Raw genomic sequence first — 13,734 nt, 5'->3', positions numbered from 1 at the left:
GCATTGTCGTGAATTAGGAGGAACTCAGGGCCAACCACACCAGCATATGGTCTCACAAGGGGTATGAGGATCTCATCCTGGTACCTAATAGCAGTCAGGCTACCTCTGGCGTGCACATGGAGGGCTGTGCGGCCCCCCAGAGAAATGCCACCCATACCATTACTGACCCACTGCCAAACCGGTTATGCTGGAGGATGTTGCAGGCAGCAGAACATTCTCCACAGCATCTCCAGACTCTGTCACGTCTGTGCTCAGTGTGAACCTGCTTTCATCTGTGAAGAGCACAGGGCGCCAGTCGCGAAGTTGCCAGTCGTGGTGTTCTCTGGCAAATGCCAAACGTCCTGCACGGTGCTGGGCTGTAAGCACAACCCCCACCTGTGGACAACGGGCCCTCATGACACCCTCATGGAGTCTGTTTCTGACTGTTTGAGCAGACACATGCACATTTGTGGCCCGCTGGAGGTCATTTTGCAGGGCTATGTCGGTGCTCCTCCTGGTCCTCCTTGCACAAAAGCAGAGGTAATGGTCCTGCTGCTGGGTTGTTGCCCTCCTGCGGCCTTCTCCACCTCTCCTGATGTACTGGCCTGTCTCCTGATAGCACCTCCGTGCTCTGGACACAATGACAGACACAGCAAACTTTCATGCCACAGCTCGCGTTGATGTGCCATCCTGGATGAGCTGCAGTACCTGAGCCACTTGTGTGGATTGTAGACTCCGTCTACGGCTAGAGTGAAATCACCTCCAACATTCAAGTGACCAAAACATCAGCCAGAAAGCATAGGGTACTGAGAAATGGCCTGTGGTCACCATCTGCAGAACCACTCCTTTACTGGGGATGTCTAATTGCTAATTGCTTATAATTTCCGGTTGTTGTCTATTCCATTTGCACAACAGCATGTGAAATTGATTGTCAATTAGTGTTGCTTCCTAAGTGGACAGTTTGATTTCACAGAAGTGTGATTGACTTGGAGTTACATTGCGCTGTTTAAGTGTTACCTTTATTATTGTGAGCAGTGTGTATATCTCTGTCCAGAAGAGCGCAGTCCTAGGAACAGCCAAGCTCCTGCACAGGACCCTCAAGCTCCTGCACAGTATATGCTTTAAGTTTACAGGACGTTAGTTTTAACCTCTTACTACGTTAGAGAAGTGTGGCCGTACAGTTGCTTTGCCTCAGTTCTACAATTGTCTCCATTTAAAAAAAAATTTGAGTACATGTCTATGTGATCAAAATAGATATTGTTTTAAATGAATAGTTTTCCTTTCCAAAAAACATTAACCAGACACTTTATTAGGTATACCCATTTTTCTGCTCATTAACACAAATGACGATGAAGATGACGAATTGGATCTAAATGAGGAACTGGCATTGGAAACAGAGCAGAGAGATGAAGAGATGGCAAAGCCTGAAAATGAAAGAGAGGTTGTTGTAATGTTTGCATGCCTCAAACATTAAATGAGGACACCTTCAGTATTTATCAGTTACATTCTTTAATTCTCAGGCTTGCAGCGGTAACACAGTCTGCAGCGCTAACTTGTTTATTTCCACAGTTTTTCCGTTGTCCTTTTTCTATATCCTTCCGCCTTACATTCGACCTTTCAAAATAAAATATCACAATCACCTCGTTTTTTTTTTCTTTAACAAACTCAGGTACTCAGCGAGATGACTTACTAATCCAAACCTATGACAACGACACCTAATGAAATTACTGAACCTTCTTATTACTTGAGTTTCTCCACACCTAAACATCAATTAAACAGCACTGCATTTGCGCAGATCTCTGACTAAACACTATCAACATTCAACACTAGAATACAGGTTACAGTGTTAGATTCAGGAACATCAAACATGTTACACACAGCGTAACCTTTAACTGGTCACTCAGATATTCAAGTCTTAGATCCGATGTAATCAGACAGATGCATAGGTACGCGTCTGTTTGATCTGACTGGGTATCTAGGCTTGTCTGATAAGGCGGGGTCGACATGCCGTACAGGTGGGGCATCTTCAAGTCCATGTCTGATTTTCTTGAAGAATGATGCATTCCTGACAATCGAGTGTCCATCCCTTGTAGCTGTAATTTCAGAACCCTTAACCTTGGTCACTTTGTAGGGTTTTGCATTGTACGGTGTGGATAATTTGTTGTGCTTGGGTTGGCGATGCAGCACTGTGTCACGCAGACTTAGTGAGTGTGGTCTGGCGCGACGGGTTGCATCTGCGATCACCTTCATCTTGATCTTTGCACTATCATCCCTTGCTCTCACTTCAGCATCTGAACACTTCTGTGGAGTGGTGTTAAAGAAACGGAGCTTGGTGTATAGCTGGCGTTGAAACAGTATTTCAGCTGGTGAGCTCGCCGTTGTGCTATGAGGTGTAGATCTGTACTCACGAAGAAAGATGTTTAGTTGCTGTTTCCATGGTGTGCCCTGTGTCTCGGCAACTCTCAGTGCTTTGCCTAGGGTTCTCATAAACCTCTCAGCAATAGCATTCGCCTGAGGCCAACAAGGTGTGATTTTGCGATGATGAAATCCCAGGTAGTCTGCAAACTGTGAGAAAGCCTCGCTGTTGAAAGGAGGACCATTGTCAGTTTTTACTGTCCTTGGGATTTCCAAACATGGAGAACACTTTGTCAATGACTGGGATAACAGAAGATGCTGATGTTGAGCGTACACTTTCAACGACTGGATAGCGAGAATACTCGTCTGTGATAACGAGCAGGTATTCCCCCGTAGGGAGCGGTCCATAAAAATCTGCACTGACACTGTGCCAGGGCGTTTCGGGTAATGGTGACATCTGCAGAGGATCAGTGTGCGTGACAGGTGTGCTAGCTTGGCATGGCAGACAGTTTTGAACTGCAGATTCCGCTTTCCGATCGATCTCTGGGAACCATACTTTGGTACGTAGCAGCGCTTTGGTCTTGACGATACCCTGGTGCCCTTCGTGTGCCAGTTGTATTGCTCTTTCTTGCAGGACAGTTGGAATAACTATCCTTGTGCCTCTGAGTATGAAGTCAGATGAGTCAGCTACTGTTAGTTCACTTTGAACATGTTTGAATGATTTCAAAATGTCAGCATGCTGGGATTTATCTGTTAGATGCCACGTGTTGTTCCTGATGTGACCAATGACTTCCTGCAAAACCTGGTCTTTCAGAGTCTCTGTTTTTATCTCCTGAAGTGTCATGGCTTTTGGGGTGGAGTGATAAGAGAAGAAATTAACATACTCTTCTGCAACCTTACATGCATGAGCACTTTCATTCTCCTGTGTTGGCACTGGATGACGTGACATAAAGTCAGCTGGATTATCAGCACCTTTTCTGTATTCCACTCTGAAGTTATATGGCTGAAGTCTCAGTCCCCATCTTTCTATTCTGGCAGGTGGTTTTGATCTTGGGTTATTCCAGATGATTTCAAGTGCCTTGTGATCGGTCACCAGTGTGAATGGATGTCCATAAACATACAAATGAAAATGTTCGCAACTCCACACAATGGCGAGTGCTTCTTTCTCAGTTTGCGAGTATCTCGTTTCCACATCACTCAGTGCTCTGCTTGCATATGCAATAATGTGCTTCATCCCCTTTTCATCTTTTTGACAGAGAATGGCACCCAGTCCTACTGGACTAGCATCAACAATTAGTTCAGTCTGTCTGCTGGGATAGAAGTAGGACATCTTCGTGTCGCTTGTGAGACTGACCTTGAGTGCCTGCAATGCAGTTACTTGGTCCTGACCCCATGTCCAAGGGGTGTCCTTGTGTGTGAGCCTGCGCAGTGGCTCAGAGATCGATGAGAAGTCCCTGATGAACCTCGAGCAGTAATTGGCCATGCCAAGGAGACTTTTGATGTCAGCAGGTGTTTTCGGGTTGGGAGCGTGTTGAACTGCTGCAACCTTTTTAGGATCTGCTGAAACGCCACCTGCAGAGAAGATGAAACCAAAAAACTCAAGTTTTGTTTTATTAAATTCACACTTCTCTCGATTCAGAGTAAGACCTGACTCTGATAGTCGCTTAAAGAGAGCTGTAAGATTGTTGTCATGGTCAGCCTGGTCCCTGCCAAAGACTATAATGTCATCACTGAGATTTTTGACTCCGTTCAGTCCTTGCAGCGTCTGATGAACAGCATTTTGGAACACTTCAGCTGCAGAAGAGACTCCGAAGCTCAGTCTTTTATATCTCCGAAGTCCCAGATGAGTAGTGAACGTCGTAATGTAGCGGCTGTCAGTGTGCAGTTCAAGTTGGTGGTATCCTGCCCTGAGATCAAGTTTTGAGAACACCGTAGATCCATTCAGCTCATGGATTACATCATCAATCGTGGGTGTGACATGTCGTTCACGTTCGATTGCAGTGTTTGCTTGTCTCATGTCCACACATATCCGTACTTCCTCTGGATTCTTTGGTTTTGGCAGTGTTAAAATGGGTGAAACCCACGGTGTTGGTCCCGTAACTTTTTCAATAATGTCATCAGCTTCCAATTTCTGAAGTTCGTCCTCCACTTTTTGACGTAAATGAAAAGCAACACGTCTGTGTGGTTGACAGGTTGATTTTACATCTGTGTTTATGTGCAGTTTCACTTGAAAATCTTTGAGTTTTCCAATTCCCTGGAAAAGTTCTGGGTGTTGTTCCACTAGCTCGTCTGCAACGGAACGTTGAGACTGAGAAGAGACCGCAGTGACAATATGAAGGAGTCCCAAGTCTTTTGAGGTTTCAAAACTCAAAATATTGAAACCTCCTCCTTTAATGACAAAGAAGGAACACCTAACTGTTTTGTCTTGTTTTTCCACACTGCACCTGAACGCACCACATACAGGGAGAGACGTAGATGAGTGGTATGGGTAAATCTTGATGTCTGTAGAAGTTAACATAGGACGTGGTGTCAGTTTGTTGTAGGTGGCTTCAGTTAAGCAGTTAGCAGTGGCCCCAGAGTCGATTAGCACCGGTATCTGGGTGCCCATTACTCTGACTTCAGTGTGTGGGAGTTTAGGATGTTGAGCTGTGTTCACCACATATACATAAGCGTCATCACCGCTGGATGTGCGCCCTGTCTCCACATGTGCAGTGCTATCTGTGACTTGATGAACAGTTTGCAGTGGCAGGTTTGTCTTATACTTCTTTCCACAATGTGTCTCTTTTCTCTTTGAGCGACATTGCTTTACAAAATGATTGAATTTGCCACAAGCATTACAGATTTTGTCTTTGGCTGGGCAGCCTTGCTCATGAGGATATCTGCCTCCACAGTTTCGACAGCGGTTATTCGGCTGCCATGAGGGTGTCCATTTGTTTCTAGCCGTGGTGTCACGTCCTGTTTTGTGCTGTACTTTATTAACTGCAGCTGTCTTGTCAGCTTACATCCCTGTAGCTTGCAATTCAGACAACTCACATGCACGGCCATGATTTAATTGATCATCCAATGTTAAATCAGGTTCTCTGAGTGCTTTTCTACACAGCTGTGATGATGTACAGCTTTGGATAATTGGTGTTTTAATCTCTGCAGCCATGTCTGCAAACTCACAGTTTTTGGCTAAAATCCTCAGCCTGGTGTGATAGTTGTCCAACGTTTCACCTGATTCCTGCACCGCTTTCCTGAACAGATAAATCTGATACTGCACACTTTTTTTTTGGGCGCAAAGACATTTTCTGTTTTGTATCTGCGTACTTGTCGCCATCCATTGCTAACGTGTCGTAAACGTCATGCACTTTTTCACCAGCCACATGCAGCAATAATGCTCTTAATCTCGCATCTCCAGTAATATTCATCGCTGTGGTGTAGTTTTCAAACCTCTGAAGCCATTTCGTCCAGCGAGGTCCGACGGAACCGAGGTCGGTCTCCGTGTCGAAGGGTGGAAGTGGAGTAGCGTGTACAGCCATGTTCTTGTCTCCTAAGCTGCGGGTAGGGAAACTTCCTTCGTCTTGCTTTGGTTGTAGCCTTTACTCTCGTCGCCAATGTAATGTTTGCATGCCTCAAACATTAAATGAGGACACCTTCAGTACTTCTCAGTTACATTCTTTAATTCTCAGGCTTGCAGCGGTAACACAGTTTGCAGCGCTAATTTGTTTACTTCCACAGTTTTTCCGTTGTCCTTTTTCTATATCCTTCCGCCTTACATTCGACCTTTCAAAATAAAATCTCTGTAAACATCACAGTTGTAAATTCAGGATCTGATGTCAGTGGAAACCTCAGCGATGTGACCTCAAACACAGCAATCAAAGAGCAAGACGGTGAGAAAGAAAAAGAAAAAAAAAAGCTCTGTGTGTGTTTCTTTTTTTTCAATATTGTGGCGAGCTCAGGAAACGGAGGCGACAGAGGTTTCTTTGGTCTTGCTTTCGGCGAGCTAGCCAGAAAGCACAGCCGTTTATTTTCCTTTTCTGGAGAACACTGCCGCTAGCAACTGCTCAGCGCGGCAGCCAAAACAACAACAACAAAAAAAGACGCTCTCTCACCGGAAAACACACACAGAGGGAGCGTCACCTGTTACCATGACAACATAACAACAAACGTAACTGCAAAACAGAACATAAATGTCCATAACATCCCCGAACAGCCCTGGCCCGCTACATAGCCCCCACCTAAGGGGTCAGTCGTCCCCGACAACCCCATTACCCCACACAAAGTCTTGCAAACGTCCCGGTGCCTTCTTCTGGCACACCGGCCGGTCCCGACAGGCGGGGGAAAAGTCACTCGGGTCAGAACATGGGGCGCTGCCAGCATCCCCTGCCCCGGCATCTGCCGGAGCGAGCGGTCGATACGGCGAGAGTCTGTCCTGGTGGAACACCACCAGGCGCCCCGGGCCCGGCATGCGAACACGGTACACCACTTCTGTTAGCCGCCCACGACCTCCGCCGCCCTTTGCCAGTGACTGCAGAGCTTGGGGACACTCCTCTCTTGCGCGAAACGGGCAGTACACCCAAACCTTGTCGCCAGGCACGAAAGCCCCCGGCACTTAGTGTCGAGGGCTCTTTCTGTCGCACTCCGCGCTGGCTTGGGCCTGGCGGGTGTAGTCATGAACCACCTGCAGCCGCCTCCTCAGCCTCCTGTAATAGTCCATCTCCGCCCGCCGTCAATCTCCGGCTCAGGGGGACCCGAACACCAGATCCACGGGCGTCCGGAGCTCCCATCCAAACATCAAAGCAGCAGGTGTGCACTGGCTGGACTCCTGAACCGCAGTCCGATACGACCAAAGGACCAGGGGCAGATGTCGGTCCCAATCCGCTGGTGGCGGCTGGTGAGAATGGCGAGCTGGGTGGCCAGCGTGCGGTTAAAGCACTCGACCAAGCCGCCGCTTATGGTGAAGCGGTGTGGTTCTCGCCTTCTCCACCCCAGCCGCTGACAGATCTCCCGAAGACCTTCGATTCGGGTTACGCCCCTGGTCACTGTGGAGCTCAGCCGGGACCCCAAAACGGGTGAACATCTCCTCCACCAGCTTCTCCGCCGTCGTCAACGCACTCTGGTCCGGCACAGCGTAGGCCTCCGGCCACTTTGTGAAATAATCCATGGCCACCAACACGTACCGGTTCCCTGCCTCCGTAACAGGGAAAGGCCCTAGGACGTCCACTCCCACTCGCTCCATCGGGGCCCCCACCAGGTACTGTTGAAGGGGGGCAGTGGAGCGTTGAGTTGGGCCCTTCTGTGCTGTGCAGGTGTCACAGCAGTGCACATGAAGTTCCACATCCCGTCCGACAGCCCGGCCAGTAGAACCGTCCTCTGAGACGGCGGATAGTTTTGGCATTCCCATAGTGGCCGGCCCCACCGAGCCGTGGGACGAGCTCGAGCACCTGCGACCGCAGCGACCGAGGCACCAACAGCTGCAGGAGATCTCTGCCCTGCCCGGGGCCCGCCATCTCCGGTACAGGAGGCCGTCGTGGGTCTCCAGATTGTTGTACTGGGAGTAGTAGGCCTTCACTTCGGGCTCCTGTCCCGACACCCCGTCCCAGTCGGGCGCGCGCCACCTCCAGCCAGGCCCCCACCTGAACCAACGTTGCATCGGCCTCCTGCTCCCGCTTCAGCTGCTGCGGGGTCAATGGGAGCCATCCCCTCCGCTGGCCGTGGCCTGAGCAGCAGCCACCCCAGCGCCTCCTGGGCCCGCTCCTCCTGTCGCAGACAGTAGCGACACTCGACGGCCATGCAGGGCCTTCTGGAGAGGGCATCAGCGTTGCCATGCTGTCGACCTGCCCGATGCTGGATCTCAAAGTCGTAACCCTGAAGGACCTCCAGCCAGCGGGCCACCTGACCCTCCGGGTGTTTGAAGTTCAGGAGCCAAGTCAGAGATGCATGGTCGGTGCGCAGGAGGAACCGGCAGCCGTGCAGATATGGCCGGAAGTGCCGCACCGCTAGCACCACAAAGCCAGCAGCTCCCGCCGGGTCACACAGTAGTTCCTCTCGGCTCGCCCCCAGAGCTCGGCTGAAGTATGCCACCACTCGCTCTCCAGCATCGCCCTGCTGGGAAAGGACCGCCCAACTCCTACATTGCTAGCGTCGGTGTCCACAATGAAGGGTTGCCGGGCGCCGGGTAGGCCAGGACTGGGGCTCTGGTAAGGGCCTCAACAACTGTGCGGCGGCACAGCGCGCAGGCATCACCCCAGCCAAACGGCTGGCCCTTGTCGGTTAAGCGGTGGAGGGGCTGGCTGTCGTCGCGAACCCCTTAATGAACCGACGGTAGTAGGAGGCTAGGCCCAGGAAGCTCCGCAGTTCTTTGACGTTCGAGGGAGTCGGCCAATCCCGGACCGCAGCCACCTTTGCGGGATCGGTGGCGATACCCTGACCGCTGATCACATGGCCTAAGAACGTAGTCTCTCTTGTCAACAGCCGGCACTTCGCAGGGTTGAGCCGCAGCCCAACTTGACGGATGGCACCGAAGACCTCGCTCAGGTGGGACAGTGCACTGTCGAAGTCGCCACCGTGTACCAACAGGTCATCCAGGTACACAACACAGCGGCTACGAGGGATGTTCACCTGCACCCTCTCCATCAGCCTCTCAAACGTCGCTGGCGCATTGCAGAGCCCAAAGGGCATGACCCTGAACTGCCACAGCCCCTGTCCAATGGTGAACGCAGTCTTAGGCCTTGCTTCGGGGGCTAGCTCCACCTGCCAGTAACCACTGCGTAGGTCGAGGGAGCTGAACCAGCTAGAGCCGCTGACGTAGTCTAGGGCCCCGTCGATCCGTGGAAGCGGGTACGAGTCCTTCTTGGTGACTGCGTTGAGACGGCGAAAGTCCACGCAGAACCTCGGGCTGCCATCCTTCTTCCCCACCAGGACCACGGGTGCCGCCCATGGGCTGTTGGACGGCTCGATCACCCCAGCCGCAGCCATCTCACGGATCTTTTCCTCCGCCACCTGCCGTTTTGAGAGGGGCAGCCGATGTGGGCGCAGACGGATGGGTTGGGCAGAGCCGGTGTCGATGGTGTGCTGGACCAGCCCTGTCGCTGGCGGCGAAGATGTCCGCATTCTTGTCCAGGAGGCACCTCAACCGCTGGCGCTGATCACCGTTGAGACCTACGCTGCTGCGCTGCCACAGGTCACCAACAGCCTCGGTTGTCTCGGTCGAGGGAGATTTGTTGGGCTGAGGGGCCGGGGCTGAGGTAAGTAGAGATGACCCGGAGCCACCGGCGCCCGAAATCTGCTGAGCGGCAGCTGCCTGACGCCTGTCTCGTCTGGCTCTGGCCCCCTCCGCTCCCTGCTTTTGACCGCACTGGAGGGCGAGAGTCTCCGTGCCAAGAGTGATAGCCCGCTTTGCGGTGTCGACGCAGGCCCCCCAGCGGGTCAGCAGATCAAGGCCGATGATGCACTGGTCTTGGATGTACGCAAGCCAGAAGTCGTGAATCAGCTCCAGATCCTTCACCGGATCTGCAACGGTTTCTTCCCCGCATATCAGCTCTCTCCCCGTCACTGTCATCAGCTGGGTGTCGGTGGGCGACCAACCCTCGACCAACGACCGGACGTTCCAGGAAGCACGCCAGGTCGTATCAGGGAGATGGTAGACCCCGTGTCCACCAGGGCCCGGCATGGCTGGCCCTCAACGCAGCAGCTCAGGTAGAGTCCCTTGAGGTGCCCAACCCGCCCACCACCGTGCATCGCCCTTGGAGGGGGCAGGAAACTGGGGCGGTGGTCCCTCGCTACACCGCCTCCCACCCCGCTTCCTGTGGCTTCGTAGTTCTGGCCGCCGGGCAGGTGCTGGGCAGTCACGCGCCACGTGGCCAGGCTCATCGCACCGGTAACAGTGGTCGGTGGGACGACGACGACGCCTCCGAGGCACCGAGGGCTGCAGCTGGCATATCTCCGCGACCGCCTCCCGCCGCAGTCTGCGGCTCTGATTTGAGGGTAGTTTGGGGGGCGCGCCTGCTGGTTAGGTGGCGAGGTGAGCACCAGCTCGGCCCTTTCAGCCTGAAGGAGCGCCTCACTGAGAGTCTGAGGCATGGCCAGGCAGACGTGTTGGCGCAGTCGCTCTGGAAAAAGTCCACGCAGGAAAGCATGCAGGCTAAGCTCCTCACGGGCTGCTGCTGGGAACTCTGGGTAGCCACGACGAGCATACAGCAACACATCCGCTGCAAAGGTGCCCAGGCTCTCCCCTGGCTCGGCTCCGCTGGTCAGCTGCTCCCTGCTCTGATCAGTGGAGTGCCGCTGCCCAAATCGCCTCTCGAGTGCTATGGTGAGGGCCTGGAGCTCATGCTGCTCTGACGCGGCTAGGTCAAGGAGTACCTGCAATGCATCTCCTTCCAATGTTAGCGCTAAGTGTGTAGCAGCCTCGCCGTCACTCCAGCCATTATGTCTCGCGGCTAGCCGTACTTGTGAGAGGTAGGGCTCTAGCGGGGTTAGCCCGTTATATTTCGGTACCTTAGCTGGCGTTGCAGGCGTCACTGCTCGCCGTCGGGGGCCCGGTGTGTCAGCCGACAGAGGCAGCCCATCAAGCATTGCCCTAGCATCGGCCCGCCGCGGTACACTCGCGCCGTCGGGACCCGTCGGGGGGACTTACATGGCCGCTAGCTTCCTCTCTCCTCAATCGCCAGCTTCCCAGGCGGGTAATGTTCTCCTCGATAGCTTGCTCTAGCCTCCGGATGTCTCTCTCCATTCTGGCGAGGGTGAGCTATCCCACTTCTGACACCAAGGTGGCGAGCTCAGGAAACGGAGGAGACAGAGGTTTCTTTGGTCTTGCTTTCGGCGAGCTAGCCAGAAAGCACAGCCGTTTATTATCCTTTTCTGGAGAACACTGCCGCTAGCAACTGCTCAGCGCGGCAGCCAAAACAACAACAACAAAAAAAGACGCTCTCTCACCGGAAAACACACACAGAGGGAGCGTCACCTGTTACCATGACAACATAACAACAAACGTAACTGCAAAACAGAACATAAATGTCCATAACATCCCCGAACAGCCCTGGCCCGCTACAATATGTTTTCTAAATGTACAGGTCCTTCCTGTGAAGCTCTGCCCGTGTCAGATGAGTGTGAACATAAAGATGTCCCCTGCTCTGGCCACAGTGTAGCTGAAGTACAATCCATGATGCCAGAGATGAGGTAAGAAGTAGCTGTCATATCATTTAGGCAAAGATTTTTGATTTATCACAGTATTAAAAGTTTTTTCCACAGCTCATCTAAATCACGTCAAACCTCTGATTGCATTTATTTGTAAGAAAATTTTAAGTAGAGCTGTTTTTGCAGTGTACCCTGTAACTGGTAAATAAAGCTCACGATGAGCTGAAATATATTATTAAGAAAAAGTTAGAGATATCTTCCTTGAGTGAGCTTAATTTTCTTGTGCAAAACTTGCTTGTTAAGAGCATGTTTTCTTTCTAGACAAAATATATGAAAACTAATTCCATAAACAAGCGTTTTTTGACTTGCAGTGTGGACATGTCAGAGGCCCGGTTGCCTGGGCCCTCAGCCAGCTCTGGCTTGAATACAATGGATCTTGATCAACTGAAGAGGAAAAAAATAAAAATGCAACTGAAGGTTTTAAAATTACAAGAAGAGTATTACACTTTGAAAATAAAAGAACTGAAAAAATGAGGATTAATGTAAAGCTGACATTGCAGACAATAAATTAAAAGATCGCTGTTTACATCCACAAACTGACACACGTTATCTGGAGGTTTCTTGGGTGGAATGTTACTTTTGACAAAAGCTACAAAATCAAGTGTGCTGCATTTATACACCGTACTTTGTCGTTGCTGTACTCAGGTTTCCTTTAGTATTGTTGATTACCATGTTTTACTTTGTTATTAGAATTAAACAAATAGCTGATATTTCCTTCCTGTAAAATGTGAATAAACAATATTGATGCTTTTTATCTGTAAATTTTGCAAGTGTTATGAAACTGTGTTTCCTTTGGACTTTGCCCAACCTGTAGTAATAGTTGTAAGAAGTAGCCTTTAAACAGCATCGTGCAATGTCTTGAGCCACAGCTCATTTCTTTATGTTTTGCTTCCAAGGAGCAAGAACTTTTAGAAATTTGCAAGAAAATAACAATATGTGCTCTTTTACTTTGAAGCATTGTTAGTAATACATCAATCATATCTGTGACAGATGAGCATAACTGTTTAAATTCCAAAGAAATTAGACCCCCCCAAAAAATTCATGTAAATTTGTCCAACCATAATGAGAAAATATGAAATGAATAAAGGAGAGTTACAGTGATGTGCAAAAGTCTTGAGCCAGGACACGTCATGCAGAGATATGTTAAGTGTCCAGCTAATAGATCTTTGGGCATCAGTTGGTTCCACAATAAAAAAAATTCTGCCTATCAAACTGTGTTATCTTTGGAATTTTTCATAGATTAATCTAAAGAAATTGGAAGAAATTGTATGTTTTTGTGACAGGCTGCTAGTACCAAAGTACCTAAAGATACAATTTAATACTGGTTCTTTGCTAAGTTATTTGTTATATGTACACAACACTGAAGTGATGTGTTTGTTTTTTTCTTTCTTTTAAACATGTGATATTAGGTTTGTCCCAATTCAGGGCCTGCATTCTTCAAAGCTCCCAGCCTTCACAGTCTACATAGGCCGGGTCCTTTGAAGGCCAAAAGTGCAAGGCTGTTAAATGGGACAGTCTAGTCTTATTTCCTTCCTCTTCTGAGGCTGAGACCACAGGACTGTAAAATATATATGCAACAAACACAGCAGTGCTATTAATCCAAGATACACCATGTTTTATATAACCGAAGAAAAAAAATACTGACATTTACTTTCAGCTGTATTCTGGTGTTGATTAAGTTTCTGAATATAGAACTTTTTACTGCTGTGCACAGTTTTTACTTGGAACTGCCTGAGCACATTCTCCTAAAGTTAAAATATTTAATGATAAAATTATTTTAACATTACCCAATAAGATTGATTCAGGACAGTTAGTTAGTTATTTTAAACTTTTCCAGCAGTCTTTCACAAAGAAGGAACAGTCTGTCTCTTCTCTCCATCTCTCAGCTGGCGCTGGCTCTTCTGCCTCCTCCTCTTCCTCACACACTGCTGAGTTTGTGCTGCTGAGTTTGTGCTGCTGTATCATCAGGGGTGGAAAGCCTCATTCCCATCAGCTCTCCCTCAAAAACACCACAGATGGATTTTTTCAGTCTGTCCTTACTCTGGACGCTTGTCAGACATGGAAACCGAATAAGCTGCAGGATTAAACCACAAGTTTAACTTATAAATACATCCACATATTTTATATTTTACAATCAGAGAGAATATCAGAAGTCTGGACAAACGTTACACAAACGCTTGACACCACTCTTGTTACATTTGAAGAAGGTGGGATGGGGTA

General features: G+C 49.7%; 1 protein-coding gene across 4 annotated transcripts in view; it reads left to right on the top strand.

The window, feature by feature from the left end:
- Positions 1 to 13,734, top strand: part of LOC120439821 (glutamic acid-rich protein-like) — a 59,684-nt gene that overhangs the window by 43,576 nt on the left and 2,374 nt on the right. For 2 of the 4 annotated variants that reach the window (XM_039611052.1, XM_039611053.1), the window contains 2 exons: positions 11,391 to 11,496; positions 11,826 to 12,739. The exons of 1 other annotated variant lie outside the window; for it this stretch is intronic. In XM_039611052.1, the coding sequence (XP_039466986.1) occupies positions 11,391 to 11,496; positions 11,826 to 11,988 (269 nt within the window). In that variant the 3' untranslated portion in view covers positions 11,989 to 12,739. Of the gene's footprint in view, positions 1 to 11,390; positions 11,497 to 11,825; positions 12,740 to 13,734 lie in introns of those variants that run through there. One more of the 4 variants, XM_039611054.1, reaches the window with a different exon arrangement.

This window comes from Oreochromis aureus, linkage group 4 (assembly GCF_013358895.1).
Source record: "Oreochromis aureus strain Israel breed Guangdong linkage group 4, ZZ_aureus, whole genome shotgun sequence".
Lineage (NCBI taxonomy): Eukaryota > Metazoa > Chordata > Actinopteri > Cichliformes > Cichlidae > Oreochromis > Oreochromis aureus.
Note: the sequence above shows the minus strand (reverse complement) of the source record. Positions and strands in the feature narration are given on the sequence as shown.